Source organism: Physella acuta, unplaced genomic scaffold (genome assembly GCF_028476545.2).
Source record: "Physella acuta isolate Inbredline_101_S28 unplaced genomic scaffold, ASM2847654v3 ptg000781l, whole genome shotgun sequence".
Taxonomy (NCBI): Eukaryota; Metazoa; Mollusca; class Gastropoda; family Physidae; genus Physella; species Physella acuta.
This window is the reverse complement of record NW_026732299.1, coordinates 117016-138758: the sequence shown is the minus strand read 5'-3', so window position 1 is coordinate 138758 and position 21743 is coordinate 117016. Positions and strand designations below refer to the sequence as shown.

General features: G+C 34.9%; 1 protein-coding gene across 1 annotated transcript; it reads left to right on the top strand.

Moving 5' to 3' along the window:
• The first annotated feature begins 3772 nt into the window (after positions 1-3772).
• LOC131950811 (polymerase delta-interacting protein 3) lies at positions 3773-19831 on the top strand. Its single transcript, XM_059313010.1, has 9 exons — positions 3773-3898; positions 16275-16569; positions 16680-16724; positions 16856-16987; positions 17149-17739; positions 18108-18203; positions 18367-18496; positions 18631-18727; positions 18816-19831. The coding sequence occupies exons 1-9, from the start codon at positions 3837-3839 to the stop codon at positions 18946-18948; spliced, it is 1581 nt and encodes a 526-aa protein (XP_059168993.1). The 5' UTR covers positions 3773-3836; the 3' UTR covers positions 18949-19831.
• Positions 19832-21743: the final 1912 nt, after the last annotated feature.

Genomic DNA, 21743 nt, shown 5'->3' with positions numbered 1-21743 from the left:
TAATTTTGCGATCATTGCAAATTTGTCGTTGAGTGATGCATAGTTCATCAAGATCTGTATCTCTCTTTAGTCGGAACGTTGTCCCAGTTAGGTTAGGTTTGCCTGTCGGACACAGAACGCTGACGAGAGCTTTCCATGTGTCTATGTTCTGGGCTAGTCTCTCCAACTGTCCCCTGGTGTATCCGATCTTCTTGGTGTCTTCTTCCAGGTCACGTCTCCAGGTCTTTCTTGGTATGCCTCTCCTCCTCCTGCCTTTTGGATTCCAGGTGAGGGCCTGTCTTGTTATGCTGGATACAGGCTTCCTGAGTGTGTGGCCAATCCATTTCCATTTTCTCTGGAGGATCTCTACTTCAGCTGGCAGTTGATTTGTCCGTTGCCATAGAACATCATTTCTGAGGGTTTTAGGCCAGCGAATTAGCAGGATCGTTTTGAAGCGTGAGTTTATAAATGATTGTATTTTCTCCCTTATTTATAGCAGTTATTCTCCATGACTCAGCTCCATAGAGTAAAACAGGTTTTACTAGTGTGTTGAAGACCCGGATTTTTATTCCAAGGGTTGAATCTCCAGAACTCCAAACATTTTTTAGTTAGTTGAAGACTGCTCTTGCCTTATTTGTATATCTGTTTCTCTCCTGCCCTGCTTATCAACAATACTTCCAAGGTAGGTGAAGATATCCACTTCTTCTAGGGCTTCTCCTGCCAGTGTTATAGGGGTGCTGCATGAGGCATTGACTTAGAGAACTTTACTTTTCCCTTTGTAGAAAAACTACAACACTGTTGTTTTGGTTTTATCTTGCATTTGCTGTTGTGTGTGAGAAAGAAGGGCCAAGTCGTCATCAAAGTCCAGGTCATCCAGCTGGCTCCACAGTGTCCACTGTATACCGTTCCGCTTTTTCTCTGCTGACATCTTCATAATCCAGTCTATGGCCAGCAGGAACAGTAATGGTGAAACTAGGCAACCCTGCCTTACTCCGGTCCGTACTGGGAAGGCCTCCCTAGTCTGTTGACCATGCACTATTCTACATTTCAGACCTTTATATGAAGACATAATAATGTTGACTATTTTCTGTGGCACCCCATAGTGTCTCAACAATCAGGTATTATTTTTTCCATCTGTGGTCTTCACTAGCCTCTCTGGCTTACTGAACTTCCCAGATATAATCTTAATTGTTTTGTACACGTCCCTAATATTCTCATGGTACAGTGCTTCTTCTACTTCCCTTGCCAGCAGTTCTAAATAACTCCGTTTGTCTTTTCTTATGCATTTCTTGACACTTTTGTTTGTTTTAGTGTATTTTTCCAGGGCTTTTAATTTAGCTGCCCGTGTACGACTGTTGTTTAATGTCGCCTTCTTCCATTTTCTCTCCATACTTTGCCCTTTGATAGGGCCTTGCACTTCTACACGTGTCATGTTGACGTAAATATATTTTTAGTTTTTCCCCATTTTTCCTCAATCGTCTCTTCCTCTGTTAGCTCTTGCAGGACCTGAAACTTATTGGAAATATGGAACTTACATTCCTTTAGTTTAGAGGGGTCCTTAAGTAGGCCAGTTTTATACCTGTATTTCCTTTTGTTTTCCAACATGTTTTCTTCAGCTTGAGTTTTAATTTAGCAACAAGTAGGTGATGGTCTGAAGCAACATCAACTCATCGACACGTACATTTCGAAGCGATCTCCTGAACTTTTAAAAATACATATATGGTCTATCTGGTTTTCTGTAGACAAGTCGGGTGATACCAGGGTAGTTTTATGTATCCTTTAGTGATAAAAGAGGCTCCCCCCAATTACTAAATTACTTGTGGCTCACAAGTCAGCAAATTGTTCTCCGATTTCGTTCATCTCACATAAACCCTGCTGTCCCATACATTCTTCATATCATCTATTGTTGCTTCCAATCTAAAGCATTAATTAAGTCGCCCATGAGTATAAGGATGTTTCTTCTTGGGCGATTCTGGATAATGGTCATTAGTCTGTTGTAGAATTCATCTTTGTCCTCTTCTTTGCTGTCATTTGTTGGGGCGTAGGCCTGTATTATATCCATGTTTATTCGTCTTATTTTAGTTTTAAAGGTGGTTGTTATGATCCGCGGGCAGTGTGCCTCCAATCCAATGAGAGTCCTTTGTGCTTGGTTTGTTTTCATCCTCGTGGCCTGAGAACAGCAGTAGCTCTCCTGTTATTAGTCTTTTTTGTCCTGAGCCAGTCCACTTTGACTCGCTAATACACAGGATAGCTATTTTATAGCGGCTACTTGTGTTGCTTTTCCAGCTTCATACATTGTGCGGACATTCCAAGCTCCAATATTGATTGTGGACCTGGTGGAAATAATGGTGGTCGACCTGGTAGTTTCCAATACATATTGGCTTTCACCACCCGGCTTCATAAATTCTCCATCCCAGGCGTTTCTGTAGCAAGTTATTTTTTTACGATAATGTTGCTGACATTATGCTTAACTCCCAACCTGGAGGACCGGGGTGCTAGATTTCGTCTGACCCCTACCCGCGCAAACCTTCCCAGCTTGGTTGAACCTGCCAGGAGTTTACACTCCCGCTCTGGGGGTCGTACGCCGAGGTACACAAGCTGCCAAGCCATGACAAGGCACCAGATGACAGTGTCCCAGTATAGTAATACTCAGAGGCGTAGCGAGGGGGGTGGGCGGGGGTGCGGACCGCACTGGGTGACACCATTTAGGGGGGTTACACCAAGGCAAAAAATAGTAAAATATATATAGAGAAAAAATTGAGCGGGGGGGGGGGGGGTGCAAATCGAAAATTGAAAGTTTGTCCCCGGGAAGAGTCGCTACGCCTCTGAGGGGGTGACACCATTAATTGCCGCAACGGGTGACACCCGACCTCGCTACGCCACTGGTAATACTAATATACACGATGCAACCTGTTCTGTCATGGGATCTTATAACGTAGTCCCACCCCTGAATGTGACGATGAGTGAAGGTTAAAATCGGCCAAAAGCGTGACATCATTTATGGACCACACAAATTAATCAATAAATTATGCAACCTGATGTGACTGACTTATTGGGGGGTTGGTGAGGGTATCACGTTACACGCATTTTGAAACTATCAGAGGCAAAAATAAATGAAAAGCATTTTTGACGCAATTTGATTATTTAGAGGAAAAATGTCTGTGGTGTATGAATTTTTTAAAGGAAACCTAGCCATTTAATACATTCTTTGACGATAGGCGATGTGAATAAAATTGGTAACAGAGGCTTGGTGCAATTATGACAACTATTGTTTATTCTGCGGACCCCATTACCGCACTGTTGTGTAAGTTTGAATATTTTATTAATTTTAATCGCCTTGGGTACAACAAGCGATTGATTACATTTTGACCTGTGCATATGTGTAAGATGGAACGCCAAATCAAAATGCGTGTAGCAAAGTATAAAAAGAGTAAGTCAAGGTTAAAGGGATGAATTTTCCTGAATCCGATTTAAAATATACTATTTACACTGATTTACAAGCAACAGACCCGAATAGGCCGAACAATAATTTATTTTACCAGTAATGAAAATGTAAATACATTACTTTTCGGCGAAATATCTGACTGTATGCCGGTTGGTATTTGTTTTTTTCCATGTTCATATATCATATCAGCTATAATTTATTTTTATTTGTTTAGAACTGTTTTGGTCAATTTAAGTATATAACCGCTAGCTGTCTTTTAGATTTGATAATATTAAAAAAATTTTTGTATATTATTAGATCTATAGATCTAACTTACCTGGACAGTTTTAAAATTTAAACGAATAAATATCGATTACGTTTATTTTTTAAATGAAATTAAATCTATTTTCTCCCTGGTTACGTCGGTGTTAAAATGGCTGATCTTTCCCTAGACGAGTTTATTCGTAAAAAAAAAGTAAATGTAAAAAAAGTAAAGTAAGTATTTTAAATTACTATGACAACTAGATCTATTAGCCACTAGGTCAATCTTTGTCTAGTTTCCAATAAAACGAAACGTTGCTAAGTTTAGCTTATGTAATAATCTAATGCATCTTCCTTCAACATCTAGCTAGACTAATCTATCGTTTTGGGTACGTAAAATCGCCCGCGGCTAGTAATGTACGAAAAAGTTACCTCATTGTCAAGGCTTTAATAGAAGTATATTTTGATATCTTTGTGTCAAATATTATAGATAAATGAATAAATAACCTAAATCAATAGCTAAATATATCAATATAGGCAAGAAATTAACTTTTAACAGCAGTGTTTGCGAGCAGGATTTCCTATATAAACAGCAGCCATTTGTAAAATAGAGTTGCCTTCCCCTGATCTCGCGCTATAAGTTAACAAAGAAAGAACTTAAACAAGATGGCTACTATAGTAAATGAGGGGTCTAGCCCGTAGTGTCGAAACGAAAGTAGAAAAATTTTAGTATTGTCCGTACTGTCGAAATTATTTTTTGCTATTTAAAATATTAGATATTGATTATAGTTACAAACGTTTTTGATTTCTTCAAAATATATCACAAATACAATATGTAATTTTGTGTATTAAAAAAAAAATAATCGCAACGTAAATCGGTGTTACAAAATAATCGTACGTGTTAATACTCGATTATTATAAGGGAAAAAAATGTCTAAAACAAGAACCGAAACAAAAAATTACTAAAACAAATAAAATTTTATATTCCTTCGTTTTTGAATTTACAAAAACTGAAATCGTCATTTAAAAACTCAGTTAATGGCATTTTTACAAGCTTTTATTTAACTTGATTGCTCGTGCTATTTCTCTCATGTCTGAGTCAGAGTTTCTTTCAGGCATATCTTTCTGGGGGGGGGGGGGGGGGATTTAATGGATTTTATATAAAAAAAACATTCTTTTAACAGTGTCCGCTTCCCCCCCCCCCCCCCCCCCAGGTGAAAAAAGTCTGGAAGAAACACTGGCCTGGGTGGAAACTTTGCTAACAAAAAACAAAATTATACCCGAACCGATGGGGTTAAACTTGAATGTCACTTAGGTTAGATCTGATAATGCAATGTGCCACGAACTTTGACATAATTAGAGGAGTTTCGTTCCTTTTTAAAATTAATTAAATATTTCTATGGCCTATAGTGCACACTTACTTATAATTTAAGGCCTATATATAATAAATATAAGCCTTTTTAAAAAAAGAAAAACGTAAATAGTAACAAAATATATGCGTGCACTATAAAGATGTATGGGACGGAGTGGTCTAGCGGTAGAGTTCGAATCCGGGTTCAAGTCAGTAGAGTCCCTGAGTCCACCCAACTCTGATGGGTACCTAACTCACGTTAGGGAAAGTAAAGGCGGCTGGGCATAGTGCTGACCACACTATCTCTTCATATGCCGAGGTCACAGAAACAAGTGAACTCTACTCAGTGGCGTAGCGAGGTCGGGTGTCACCCGGTGCGGCACTTAATGGTGTCACCCAACCAGAGGCGTTGAGACCCTCCCCGGGGACAAACTTTCAAGTTTTCGATTTGCACCCCCCCCCCTCAAGTTTTTCTCTATATATTTTGCTATTTTTTGCCTTGGTGTTACCCCCCTAAATGGTGTCACCCGGTGCGGTCCGCACCCCTGCCCCCCCCCTCGCTACGCCCCTGACTCTACTTCACTTGCCCCATAGACCGTCAGGTTTGAAAGGGAAACTTTACTTTACTTACTAAAAAGATGTAGATCTAGAACTAAAACATAATGACAAAAAATTATTAGCTTTAAACATAATATTGCACCATATTTACATAACTGTTCGTGACTATATATACACCCTTCTCCCATGCATAATATACAGCGATCCATGCTCTATTTATATTATATATATATTTGGTTTATATAAAATGTGGTGCATTAATTATTGTGTTTAAAGATAGTCATTTTATTTTATTCTTTTTTTAAGACAGTTGTTATATTTTTTATCAGTATTATTCAACAAATTTAATTTATATCAGTCTCATTTTGTTGCGACCGGGCACCCAAAAACATTTCAAAGTGCAATATTTAACTTTAATTGTGTTTTTCAAGGTTTCTAATTCTAATCTAAATTTAGATGGGTTAGCTGAGCCTAGTTTGAAGTCTTGAGTAGCCTATATGTTAAATGGCCCACTCTCCTGTCACCTGTCTATATAAAAAGGTTGGTTATTGGGCGTTTGACTGCTATCCGTAGGTCTTGAGTTTAGATCCCAGAATCAAGTACTTAGGACGTATCTGAGTTGACTCAGATCTGATGGGTACCTGACTATGTTTAATAAAGGTCATAGAACCGACCACATTATTATTATCACTTCTTATGGGTCTTCAATGGTCACGGAAACAGGAAAACTCTTCTTTGAAGTATGCCCTACTTACTGTAAGGTCCGAAATGGTATTTCCACGTGCTTTATTTTTCTGTAAAATGATTATTATTGTAGTTCAAATTGAATTTCTCCGACGAAGTTTAAACTTAGAAATCTTTTTATTTTTTAATAAGGGGTCATCCATAAATGACCTCACGCTTCCCCCTACCCTCCGTCACACATCTTCACAAAAATCAAGACCCCCCCCCCCCTAAATGACGTCACAACCTCAGTCTACAACCCACCCCCCCCCCCCCCCCCCCCTTAAAATTGCTGTAGAATTTTTCTTATAACATCGATATTTTTCCAAAATCTTGTCAGAACTAGATGTATGTCAACGGGAACAGGGCATTTCCACCCTGTCAATTACCCCCTGGATATTCCCCCCCCCCCGACATTACCCCCCCAGAGTAATTACCCCCCCTGTCAATTACCCCCCCCTGTCAATTACCCCCCGCCCAGTAGGACATTACCCCCCCCCCCCCCCCCCCGGACAGGGTTAGAGTTAGGGTTAGAGCTAGGTTTAGGGTTAGGGTTAGGGTTAGGGTTAGGGTTAGGTTTCAGGGCTAGGGTTAGGTTTAGGGTTAGGGCTAGGTTTAGTGTTAGGGTTAGGGTTAGGTTTTAGGGCTAGGGTTAGGGTTAGGGTTAGGGCTAGGTTTAGGGCTAGGGTTAGGGTTAGGGCTAGGGCTAGGGTTAGGGTTTGGGTTAGGGTTAGGGTTAGGTTTTAGGGCTAGGGTTAGGGTTAGGGTTAGGGCTAGGGCTAGGGTTAGGATTAGGGTTAGGGCTAGGGTTAGAGTTAAGATTAGGGTTAGGGCTAGGGTTAGTGTTAGAGCTAGTTTTAGGGTTAGGGTTGTGTCTAGCTTTGGTTTTGGTTTTGTGTGAAGTTTTAGGCTAAGGTGGATTCTTAGGTTTTGGTCTTTTTCTTAAGGTTTGGATTAAAGTAGTATATAGGTATAAAATTCTAGTTAGAGTTAGGATTTTAACTTGAAAGGGGGGGGGGGGTAATTCCCCGGGGGGGGGGGGGGGGGGGATTGACAAGGGGGTAATTGACGGGGGGGGGGGGCGGACACTGTCGAAAGTATATATTTTCTATATAAATTCCATTTTGTTCGGGGGGGGGGGGGGCGGTGAAAGAGATGCCTAGAAGAAACTCTGCCTGGAAGAAACTCTGCCTGGAAGAAACTTTGTTCTTGTATTTGTTCTCTCTGAAATTGATTAAACCATCATAAAGAAGTCGCAACCCACCTTGCCGAGCTTTGACTTACGTTGGTATTGTTTTCTGTACTATTGTCATCGTGGATTCTGGGGCTAATCGCTTAAAGTGTATCAATATTAGTGAATGAGGCTAACCAGGCGAAATTTTGTTTTTCTCTGGGTCACGAGTAAACTTTTCTTCGTCAGATTCTTGTATCTTACCTTGCATCAGAGTGGATGTACTTGAGAAAGTTGGCATTGGAGTAACTCAGCCTTTTAGAGCGGCAAATAGATTGCGGGGGTGAACATGTACAACACTATTTTAGTTAACGAGTAATATACTAGACGTGTAACTAACTAGTACCTACTTATAAAGTTCATGAAGTCTACATCGGTGTTAGAGCCAGAAAGTATTTTATTACCGGTTTACTAACAAACATTAGGGTACTCTTGTAAATTCCCTAAATCTGACATCCTCACCTACTTCTGTAATAAAGGTGATCCACCTCCTCCAAGCAAAAGTTTGAAATTAATCTGATTAATCCTGTCATAAATGAAGCTCTCGTTGTTCATGAAGCGCCGTAACTAGCATCCCTTTCTGATATTAGACACTTGCCCTAACCCCCCCCCCCCCCCCCCCCCCCCATAAACCTCTCGTACATAAAAACCACACTGGTATATTAATCCTTTGCTTTTTATTAAGCACCTGTCAGTGTCATCAAGCCATACATATCTTGCAACATATTACAGCTCAATTAGTTGTACAAGTCCATGTAGTACTTTCAAGCCTATTTACTAGTGATTGAGACATTGTCGCCTGTGCTGGTACCCTACATTTTTAAAAGCTTGTCAGTGGGATATATATACACTTTGCTACAGAGGCTTAGCGCGGGCGTGGAGTGCGAACTAGCGACGTCACTGCTTTGCTATACTTTAATGTATGTGTTAACTATATATATGAAGATTGATAATGTGCATAATTATTTTTTTTAACCTCCCAATACAGATGCATAAAAATATGCAATTTGCAATTCTCTTGAATTACTTTTACTAATACTAGTGTAAATCATAGTAAATGCCAGACATGTTTACTTCACTGTGAGATGAATGCCCTTCCCCCTCCCACTACAAGAAAATTACAGGTGCACAAACTGGCTACTTAAATTTATACTGTAACATGAAGCGATAGTTTACTTGTTTAAAATTTTTATTCACATTAAAAGAATACTTTTGATGCTACAATTAAGTAATAGATCATATAGGTTACAAGTGGACAAGTAAGTAGATAGATAAATCAATATTATCAGATTTCAGTATGCTCAATAACTAGACAAAATGGAATCAATACATACAACCTCCACAATAAATAAAAATTTGATGGCAACAGACAATCTCTAATCCACATCTTAATCTAACAAGTTTTTAATATTATATGACTGTGTGTAACTAGACCTTAGTTTCACACAAACATAAATATATGCATATATATATATATATATAGATAGAAACACATATTTATAAACAAATACTGCGTAGCAGAATATCTCTACATGAAAGCCAACCTAGTGAAAAAATTGAATTTGCACATTCAATCGCTAAGAAATTCAGCAATAGTATCCAACACCTCCACAAAGACTCCAACTGCCAGATTATCCACAAGTTAACCAGCCCTTTTTCAGTGAGTACAGAAATGTTATAAGTATAAGCTTTTCACCAATAAAGTACATCAGACCAAATGGGTGGAATTCAGTGGACCCTCACTTAGCTGGAGGTCTAGATATTGAGGATGCTATACTCTCACATTGACAACAACATGCCCAATCCACGCTAAGCAATTTATGATGAACCTTCTTAATATAGGCTTAATGATCAACTGGAAAAAACACAAGTGATAAGAATCAACAACAAACAGGAGTTCCACTTAGGATACAAGAAATGACTATTTTGGAGCAGGATCGCTTCACACATCTAGGATCTGTTGTAAGAAGATGGGGGAGCAGATGAGGACATCAAAAGACATATCAGCAAAGTATCCAACATCCTCCGCACAATATGGATGTCAAGAGCTGTCTACAGTTTTCCAAATATGACTGTTGAACAGCAATGTAAAATTTGTTCTCCTCTATGGTTCTGAGACTTTCAATGATGAATGGCTGTGTAGCAAACTGAACATCAGGTGGGCTGAAAAAATAACCATCTGTGATGTTCTAACATCCATCTTGAAGAGACGCCTTAATCCTCAGGCTGGTAAATCCTGGGAAACAAAAAATACACATTCTGTAAGAAAATAAAGACAAAGGTTTAATCTTTAAAGAGACGCCCTCCACCAGTTGCTGTTATGGTGACATATTAAAACTGAAATATCTTGAGTGTGGAAATTGTACTAAAATAAAGATTGTCTACAAAGGTCTACCCTTTATTTCAAACATTTGTTTGACAATGTGGCTTTGGCAAACATGCTGACTGATATAGCACACATTTTGAATTAACAGTAAGATATCTGAGTTTTTTACATTTAGAATCAATAGTGTCCACATATTAGTTCATGTATGAAAATATCTTTTTTAGTTTAGTTCAACTCATATATAGCCCTACTAAATATTAAAATAAAATAGCATCAAAATTTTTTTTTAGTTACCAGTTATACTGTGATAGCACCTTCCAGCAAGATTTCACTGTTTTATTAATCCAGGTTCGCTGCAGACAAACAAAATGTTTTGGTTAACAAATTAAAAATATCTGTATCACATCACTTAAGTTTATTTAGCCTGCTGGTCCATGGGGCAAGTGCAGTAGAGATAAGCTGTTTCTGTGACTTCAGCATATGAAGGGATAGTGTGGTCAGCACTATGCCCAGTCTCCTTTACTTTTCCTAACGTGAGTTAGGTATCTATCAGAGCAGCTGGGTGAACTCAGGGAAGTTCTGCTGACTTGAATCCAGATTCAAACTTGAGACTTTGGGTTATACCGTCTTGCTCCATAGCTAAGCCACACCATCACCTTACATAATTTGCTTTAAATCAAATGTTTGCACCCCACTTCTCATTGGGAAGTACATTGCAGTACAGTTGGTGCTTGTTTAGTGTAACCTTAAATTCACAATGATAAATAAACAAATGATTTATAAAATATAACTATATACAAATAATACAGTGTATGTGAGTAGCAGAACATTGGATAACTAACCTGATAGTCTCAAGTTCTAATAATGGGCTCTAGTAACTGGTTGGGAAAATAAAGGTGGCTGAGCATTGTATTGAACTTGACTACACTATCCCTTCCTATGCCAAAGTCAGAGAAACTCATGATCTCTCCATCTGTCCCATGGACCTGAAAGGAAGCTTACATGTACAAATAAAAAAAAATTAACAAAATACAATCACAACAGTTCAGCTCTACATAATGGTTTTTAATTTATCATTCAGCTTTATTATTCAGTGTTACATTTTTTACTGTTATAATGCAATTAGTTTACCAACAAAAGTTTCACCTTTAATTAAATCAGATTGGAAATTCTTTCATATTTACAATCATACCTGGTTTGTTTCAACCTATCACAGCACTTGGTTTTATTTTTTACTGTAATCATAAACCCATAAGCACAAAACACCTGCAAAACAATGACAAGATCAGTTTACTTTATTATACTACAGTATAAATGGTACTTAAAAGTGATACTAATAATATTACTAATATCTTAATTTAGTTTACACTCTTAAATGGAATACTTACAATTTAGAATGTAGCATAGTCCTCCACCCCACAGAAGTCACATAAAGGGATCTGAACAATTAACTCTTAAAGTAACATACATGGTAGTACTCTAGCCACTTGAAAACAGAGGGTTGTAAATCAGTTGATTGCAGTGTTCTAGAACATTGTTGGTATCTTTGTCCCTGTGTCTGTCTTATTCCTGTCTCCATGTTGAGAGAACCTGAAGATTAAAGTTTTGAAATTAGTAAAAATTTAAATAAAGTGCTTACGTCTAAGGCCCAATGGCATCGCTAGATCGGGTGTCACCCAAGTAACGAGGTTTATCTTTAGTCTGTTAATAATACAGTTGGAACTTGGATGTAGCAATGTTTTCTCTATAGTTAGTACTTTAGTACCTTTACGACATGGTATCACCCCCACCCTCTGGTAATAATTGTCAATTTGTACTTAAAAGACTATTTAACTTTAATTAATCATTAATGGGACTGGCAAAACAACATTTTTCTTCTGTATATTTTGCAATTTTTTGCCTTGGTGTCACCCCCTTAAATAGTGTCATCTGGTGCAGTCTGCACCCCCCACCCGTGCTATGCTAGCTAAGGCAAGGGTTATCAATAAAAATGTTATAAATAAAAAAAAAATATTAATAAATTAGAAATTAATTATTAATAATGTAATATTAATTATAATTCATTAGGCCTATTATTAAATTAATTAATAATAAAATACGCTCAACTGGAGGTGAACGTGAAACGGGGAATAAAATACGTTAAAATAGAGATGTAGATGTAGATCTAATTATTGTGTAATTTACTAATCAGTGCCAAGATCTATTTTATTTTCTACAAAAAGATCTAGAGATCTAGATATTTCCCACCAAATCAATTAATTATGTTTTCTGTTGGATCTAGTTTCGGTATCGTAAATTATTTAAGTAAAATAAACAACGATCTTAGCTGTTCGACTACTTAAAAATATTTCAGCGGGATTTTCGACAGTACGGCCAAGTTTAAAATATCTGTACTTTCGTTTCGACACTACGGGCTAATCCCGTAAATGAGCACAGTTGCATCTGTTGGAAACATCGCTAGTATTCATTTATTATTGAAAAGTTTTAATTCAATTGTTTGAAAACAGGTACATAAATGAAAAAAGGAAACATTTTTGTATTTTTCAAAACACAAATCCTCCTCAAAATGTGAAATAATTATGAAAATTTAAGGAGTCACCTGTTTTTCACATTACTAGTCGCGGGCGATTTTACGTACCCAAAACGATAGATTACCGGTCAATCTTTGTCTAGTTTCCAATAAAACGAAACGTTGCTAAGTTTAGCTTATGTAATAATCTAATGCATCTTCCTTCAACATCTAGCTAGACTGCTGCTAGAGTACTGCTAGACAGATCTAGATCTAGGATCTAGATTCTAGAATCTAGATCTAGATCAGTAAGATTACTAAGATTCAGGAAGAAGTTTGTAAGTTTGGTAATCTATCGTTTTAGGGCATTTTAGGAGGTACGTAAAATCAACCAAGGCTAGTAATGTGCGTGAAAGGGGCTCATTAATAGATCGTCTCCTGGCTGAGATGGCGGGATGACCTCTGACCCTGAAACGTCACTCGTCGTTTTTTGCGTTTTTTTTCGTTTTTTTAGGGGTCCGTTACACGACAAATGAAAAAACTGCTAATATCGCAAAATCTCATCATTATTTTAATGTGAGATGCTAACTAAATGGACGCCATGCCTTAAAATGTTCGAAATATTCACGAGATACGTGGTTTTAATTAATACACGCTATTTTTGTCGAGTACTCTTGGGAAAAACTGAACTGCCGCCTTAAACGGCCCAGTACATGGTCGAAACCCCCTGGTACAAATGCAGAAATATATAATTGAGATATTTATAATGATTAATTACAGATCTGTTGATACATTTTTAAAAAATCGAATATGAGGATGAGGTACCCATGCAGAAATTTCTGTCCGCTTTGTTTACTATCGTGACGTCATTGTTACGCTAGTTACCTCACAGAAACAACTAGTTTTTGTTTTTTGCGGAATGAACCTTAAAGTCTAGTATTTTAATTATAATTCAACTGTAGCGTGTGCAGAAAAAGTAAAATTGTGGAAATTATTATTGTATTAGTAATTTTATTAAAATATTAGTAGGGCCTATATTGATTTTTTTTTCTTCACTGTGGGCCGACAGTAGCTGCATTGAATTTAATTCGTGACCGGTGGTTAACCTCGTCAACGCTGCGTGGCCTATTCGTTTATATAATCAGTGATGCTCGTTCAGTGGCCTTTTTCAGAGCTAGGCCTAATTTCGGGCGATTTTTAGACTTATTTGATAGGCCGTTAGCCTTTTTCATTGCTGCGTATTTTAAACAATGCTTGTTCAGCGGTCTTTTTTTTTTGGCGCTAAATAATCTGTTTAGGGGCATTTTAAGCGTTTATGTGTTTATTATTTTTAAAGCTAGACGTAGATCTAATTAAAAAAAATGTGCGCGAGCATCATTTTCGTCTGTTAAAATTACAATTGGTTTAAGTTCAGGATGGAGATCTTTTATCGTTTTTTTTTTCTTGACAGATTTTATCAAGATAGATCGACTTCAAGTTGATATTGAATATTTAAATTACTTTACCTTACTACATTAAACTACATTTGCTTTATCTTTTAAGAGAGTAGACAAAAAAAAATTAAGCTAAGTTTTAAAATTAGTCTTAGTTTTGTATCCATTCGGCCCTACTCTATTATAATTTGCTTGAAGAAGGGGGGGGGGAAGAGAGAGAGAAGTGAAGACACCGACGATCTCGTGTACGCGTGTTCATTCTATGACGTGTACTACAGGCCTGCTGACCGCACAGTGACCCCTCGACCGTGGTGGGATTTTTCACCCGCGGGATAGTAAACATAAGCAAGCAATCACGCGAGTGACGATGTTTGGAGATTTTATTAAAAAAAAAATTACACGTCACGTTTTCAATATGAAAAAAAAATGTAATGTAAAAAAAAAAAGACACTAATACCGTGTATGAACTTCAGCTTCCACACTGTTGACTCAATATAATGTGAATTGAGTGTAAAATGTAGGCCTATTTCTTGTATTTATAGACTATCATAACAATCATATTATTTTAAGCATATTTAATAAAATTAGAATTTGAAATAAAAATATTTTTTATGGTAATTTGAGTTATGCAAGTGTTCATTATTTCATAAAAAATGGTATGAATAACATGTAGAGTAGAATTTGTAATGTACATTTTCCTTTACCAATTTAATAAATAACTAGATCTAGTTTTATTATCAATCAGTTGGTTTTTTTTTTGTTATTTTCCGGTGAGTAAATAACCTAAGTTGACACACCCCTTAAAAAACTTGTGCACACCAGTTCACGACGTCATATCATGCCGGCAGGGATCTAGAACGTGGGTTTTGTCATTCATTTTCCATTCTAGACTAATTTTAAAATTCTCTCTTTTCTCGTCAACTGAGTAAGCTAGATATTTAAATGTGGTGTCAAATGTTCTCTTAAGGGGTAAGGAACTTAATAGTGTATTTGAAATAACAGAATATTTTATTTAAAAAAATCCATAATTAAACCTACTCATTAATAATTAATATAGCTTTAGCAGTAGTTTAGCCAGTAGGTAATCTATTGATTTAGGTACGTAAAATCAGCCGAGACTAGTAATGTGAAAAAAGTGACTAATTAAATTTTAGTAATTATTTCACATTTTTAGGAGGATTTATGTTTTGAAAGTTACAAAAATGTTTCAAAATTTCATGAATTATCTGTTTTTATTAATTTTAAACAGTTATATTAAATTAAAACTTCTCAGTTTTTTTTTGTAAAATTATAGAGATTCAGGGGAAACCACTCTAACTTATAGATGGCAGTTTTTTTACATAGTGTGATGACGCAAGGTTACGTCGGAGGTCAAGTAGGTAGAGGTTAGCAGAAACTGACTATAGTTGGTTGGTTGGAGAGACCAATGAAGGTGCTATAGCTGACCGGTCATGGGGGACAGTCAGCTGACCACTGGAGCATGGGTCTGCAGCTGGGCAGGCGGGGAGTTGATAGTTAGCCAGCGAAGAGGCAGAAGGTGTTAGGTATCGGTTAGAGACGGTCGTAATTATGTAGAGCTAGGGAACAGTTAGATAGTGTGAGGATTTGTCATGGAAGTGCATAGTTAGTAGTAGTAGTAGATAGCATACAGTATGAAAACAGTTAGATAGAAGTAGTGGTACAGTGTAAATTAGTTAGGTAGGAAGTTGATTATACATTTTTAATAAAGAACTTTATATTTTGACTTGAACTGTGAGTTGGATCTTTTCATCATATTCATCACCCCCTCTCACATTTGGGGTTACTGTTTATCCCCCTCACATATAGCTAATCTGATGAAAACATTGCAAATCTTTATTAATTAGTGAAAAGTTTTTATACAATTGTTTAAAAACAGGTGCATGAATAAAAGTTTGAAACATTTTTGTAACTCTTAAAGCATAGGCCTAAATCTTACTAAAAATGTGAAATAATTTTTAAAAATAGATGAGTCATCTTTTTTTACATTACTAGCCTCGGCCAATTTTACGTACCTAAAACGATAGATTACAGTTAGTTTCAAGTAGTAGATTCTAGATCTAGCCTAGATTCTAGAATCTAGTAGGGATTTTGGTAAAAAACAAATATCATCATATAAAAATTAAAAATGAACAAAATACAACAGCAAGTAAAATGAATATGTGAATATGCTCATTTATTCAGATATATCATATCTTATCACAAATAGCCAATGCAAAAAAAAAAAAATTCACCAAAAAAACTATTTGGGCTAGAAAGAAATTTTTTGTTGATTTGTTTTCATTTAGGTGAGTTCTACAAGAACATATCATTTTTATTTAAATATAAATAGTGAAAAAGTTAATAACTGCATATTTTTCTTGTTCTTATTAGTAATATTAGTATCACTTTTACATATTTTGTCAGATTTAAGTAATAATGCTGGATGTCATAATTTTTTTCTTCTTTTTTACTTCTAAAGCATTTTACAGAAAAGATTAGGCACAAAGACTCCATTGCAGAAAAAGTTACAACAACCTTTCGTGAAGGCTGCAAATCGCCCCATTCCACGAAAATTTGATGCTCGCCAAAAGCTTGGACCTAAAAACATACTGGATGCAAGAGACAAAATAATAATCAATAAAAAGAGTGGTGCTGGTGATGCTCGAAATAAAATAGTTCAAAAACAAGTTCAAAAGGGCACATTTGATGCACGATCATTATTACAGCGGCAGGCAAAGAAATCCAAACGAAGAGGAAAGAGAGTTGGAAATCTGGTATATACATCTCTTTTTTAGTTTTTAAGTTTTTAGTTTGTATTTCTGTTTTTTTTTATTTTGAAAAAGATCATTTTTATAAATATTTTTTTATGAATATTATTTTTTAGCCAACTGATGGACTTGTACAGTCTGGTGGTTTAATAACTAGAACAGTAAGTAAGCCTTCAGATACACATTTTTAGAGTAGTTTTCTAGTAGGTAATAATTTTTTATCAAAACCTTTTTGCAACAATTCATTTTTTTTATAACTTTATTTAGCCTATGCAATTTCTTATGTCACCAGTTGTCCAACCCTGGAGCTCAGGGTAAAGCTCAAGTTCAGGTCACTAGTAGTGGCCTCATTGTTACACGACCCATTCCTAGTACACAGGTTTCTATCTCAGGAAACTCATTGCAAGTTACCAAAAGAACAAGGGTATGTTATGTTTAGTTTTTTAAGAAATTTATTATCCAAATCAATGGGTAATGATATATTAAACTGACAGTTATTTGTTACATTTAAAGCAATGAAATAAATATAGTTTCTAAAGTAGAGAAAAATCATTTTGTAACCAATTTTGTTTTTGTGTTCTATAGCCTTTTGAAAGTGATTTGACTGATGCAGTTCCAATAATTCAAATCCGCAATGATCGCTACAGACAGCCAGCTCAACAGACAGTTGTCATTCATGCATCTCAGCCGTCTGGTTATTTATCTCAGTCTTCTGCCAAACATTCATCCTACCAATCATACAACCCACAGAACTATTCCTATAATGAACCTTCTTACCCAAGTCATCGATCTTATAAAGATTATGATGACCCACTGTACAACCCTGCATCCATAGCTACAGATGTCCCAAAAATACAAATTAGTAATATGAGGCCTGTTGAAACTTCTGCTATAAGACCAGTTACATATTCAGGAGACTTTTCTTCCCAAATAAGAGGACCGCCAGGAGCAGCTACAGTTTCCCAAGGTGCAAAATTGCCTCTGACAAAAACTGTGTTGCAGACAACAAAATTAACACCAACTGGTGTTAAGAGAAGGCAGGCTCAGCAGGAAGTGGCAGGTCCATTGAGATTAGGAAAAGGTGGTGGTCCTGGCATAGAGATGGGTACTGGTGAACCTTCATTTAGCAAAAAAGCCAAAGTCATCCCATTAGTAAGTGACTTGGATATTGAGGAGGTAAGAAATATGAATTAAATTTAAACTTGTTTAATTGATGTTCATTTGCTTTAAAAAAAATCTTTGTTTTTTTAATGCACACTTAGCTTAATTGAGTATTATAAATATTTTGGTTTTGTGTGTATATATTGTGGTTAACCCTTAAAGCGTGCCAAGCGACGATTGTGGCTTTGCTTTAAGGGTTAAAGACGTAATAGTTGAGTAAAAATATTCAAGGGAACTTATTTCCTGACAAATATCTGCTAAAATATGATCATAGCTCAAAAACGCTGAGAAGAAAACTGCAATATTTTCAAAGATGAATTGAAAGGCACAATAAAACAAATTTGAATTCAAATGTTAATTGTAACAATTATGATGCTCTTCAGTTACAGGATGACAGATCAGAAATTATAAGTCCACTCCAGGGGTTCCGTGTGATGGTGACAAATTTATTTTCTGGTGTAACACAAGATGATATCATTGTATGTTTTCTTATTTTTGTACACAATATTTTCATTGTAATTATCTCTGCTAAGAACCAGATTCATTTATTGTTTAAAGGTATTAAATTCTAATTAAAATTTTTAAAATATAATTTAATCAGGATTTCTGAAAAAAAAATTAACCAAATTTTTATTTAACTAGGAGCTTTTTGGTGCAGTTGGTCCTCTGAAAAAAGCCAAGCTGTTGAAGCCTGGTAATGCTGAAGTTGTGTATGTGAACAAAGAAGATGCCTTGAGTGCTATTCAAAAATATCACAGTAGAGAATTGGATGGTAAGTTTTGTATTTTCCATTACAACTACAATTGCAACATATATTTACTAGGTTAATACAAGTATAAAACTTTACAACACAATAGTCCCTTTGCTTTGTATGGCCATAGATTAACTTTTTTGTTATTTGTAAAGGACAACCCATGTACGTAAAAATGACAACACCAATAGCAGCAGTGGTAAAAAAAGCTGTCGGAGATGTTGACCCTGACATTACTGGAGAAGCTTTAAGGTAATTTTCTTACCTTTATTTACCTAATAGTATCTTCTTGATCACCTTAAATTTTGTTAGAAATTTTTTAATTTAATTTTTCTTTCAGATTATACAAGAAAGGCAGTGGCATTGGATCATTGCCAGAAGCGGCAGTTGAAACAGCCACAATTCATAGAGCATTGTTTAAAGCAGGGCCTCCTGGGCCAAATAAATCAGTTAGATTCACTGTCAAAATATAAATCCAGTTAAAGTAGGAAACCCCTTTTTTGTGGCTCAACATAACATATTGCAGAATAGTTTGACTCATTTAATGCAAAATGATACATTTGGCCAGGCTATAAACTCATGTTTTTAAATATTCTGTTTTAAGTATGTAAATATTAGCTGCAGTATAACAAGATGATAACTAAATACAATTTAAAATACATTGGAATTAATTTAGCTATACATTTTTTGTAAGTGTTGCTGTTAATAGTAAAGTAATAAGTTAAAATTTTATAAACAATATTCTCATTCCTGTCATGACGCAAACATTTTGATGAGGAACAATGTTTCTAACAATAATTGTGAATGATTTTTTTTTGGCGGGGTTATTACAGGGATTGTCTTTTAATTCAAGGTTTTAATTTTTAGGATCCCTTTTATGCTATCAATGGAAACATTTTATTTTCATTAAAGGATTTAAATTTAGATCACTTAATTGACTAAAGTCTCACTAAGTTTGAACTAAATTACCATTTTTTTTTTACAAGAAATGCAAAGTTTTAAATTAGTTTTATGCAATTTTCTATCAGTTAAAATTCACTTTAAATTTATAAGAAAGCAGTGTTTTGTTTATTTATACTATAATCAACTTAATATTAAAAATCTTTGAGTCATTTATTTTTTGTTTAACCCCTAATAATGTTAAAGTTAAACTAACACTTTTTAAAATAAATTATAGGTTTTGGTTTTTCTAGTGGTTTCTATTAGATCCTTTTGATTTATGGTATAAAAACGTGCTTGCTAGAGTACAGGGACCAGAAAAGCACAAGTGGAATCTTAATAAATCTGTTTTATTGCAGTAACAGTATTGTCATTTCTAAAGTAAATGCAATAAAGTTTATGAATATTTTTCAATCATTGTTCAGCACTTTTTTTTTTTTCTATGATTTTGCCTCAATGAATTTTGTAATCACACTGTGGTTACATTGCTTTACCCACATAGGGGTTGTCCAGATTAAGTGTAATCATTGCTATCTTAGGCAGAAAACTAAAATGACAAAAATACAGTTTTCTTGTTAACCGTGTGTTAGCAGGCATTCATTTAACAACAAAAATGATTTTTCATAGGTTTATTTAGTAGAAAAGCAGTAGTTAACCTAATCTCCAGAATAGTTAGAAACCAAATTCAGAATTCCAAAAATGCAACATAGTCACTACATAGTCTAATGAGCATGCAAATAATGGAATGCCAAATAAAAATGTCAAAGCTTTTCCATGAATTTTCTTGATAAACAAAATTTACATAATCCAATTTAACTAATAAAAAAACTTACTTTAGCAGTAAAATAATTACAGATTAAATCTATACAACATAGAAACACCTTTTTGAAACTCAATATGCAACCAATAAAACTATTAAAATAAAGTATTTTAAAATAAATTTCCAATCAATTAAATTACGTGTTATTTCAAACCATTGAAATAATTGAAACTTATTTGTTTTAATAATGTTGATTCTAGAAAGTTACAATTTTTGTTGGACTACTTCTGAGAATGTAGCAAGAGAATCAGAATCAAAATAAGAATGTCAGTACAAATGTTAAATTTTCTTTGTGCATTTCTGACAAAAAGAGGCATCCTGATACTAAATGGTTTAATAACCTTTATCCTTTTTAATTTAGACCATGTCTTTAATGTACTTATTTTATTATGGTTGCAAATTTAAATATAAAAACCAATTAAGCTTTTAGATCTGCTATTTATCATAATGTGAAGTAATTTGCATTATTTAAAAGTTAGGCTAAAACCTGCTAGTAGTTGAATATTATAGAAAGTAAAAGGTTAGAACTGGAACAATAAGTTAAAATAGTGGATTAGGTAAAGCTGAATTGTTATAAAATTTTTATTCTACTGTTTAAATTTATATACAGTATGGCTGAAATGTAATGTTCATTTAAAAAAAAAATCTCCAATCGAATCTAAATGTTGAGTGATTAGTACATATACCTTTTCAAATAGATTAAAACATATTAAAAATAGTTTTAAAATGTCAAAACAAAAAATTAAAAAAATGAACAATTACTTTTTTAACATAATAGCTACTTGAGAAAACTAAATGGAAAAAAAAAAACCCTTCCCTACCAAAAAGTAAATAAAAACAGGTCTTTACTAAAATCTATTTTGATAAACTGCTGTTAAATTATGATGATCCTATTATTAAATTTACAATTTGTATTATTAAAAAAAATGGAGGCCTACATGAGTTTAATATTATTAAAGCTTTGATAGATAAAAAGTTTTGCAAGCCTTACTCTGAGAATGAATGAATAAGCATCTGAAGTCCACAACCTAGAATACCTGAAGTAAAGCTAATTTTTCACAGCCTTTACAGTAATACTGGTCTGTCAAGTTTTACTCTCAACAAAATTTAATTAATAGAATTATTGGGAAAAAATTAAGAAATTATCCTTATTTTCACAACATTTGAATATGAAATGTTAAAAAAATGTTAAGAATTTAATCATAACTTTTAAGTACCAGTACAACCTTTATTAGTGCATTATTTACAGATGCCGGAACTAAGGTAGTAAGAGGAACAAATTTAATACAACTTTATTAAATCAGTGAGTGAATATAACACATTTGTAAAAGTTGTCAAATCTTACTCTTAGTGAATGCAGAGTAATTTTAAGAATGGACAATGCTGATTATCTTGAAAGTGAATTGAAAATTTAAAAATAGCCATTAAAATATCAGTTCATTACATTATGAAAAACAATTACCTTTTTAATAGCTAGAAACTAAAATTTAAAAATGAGCACCAAACAGA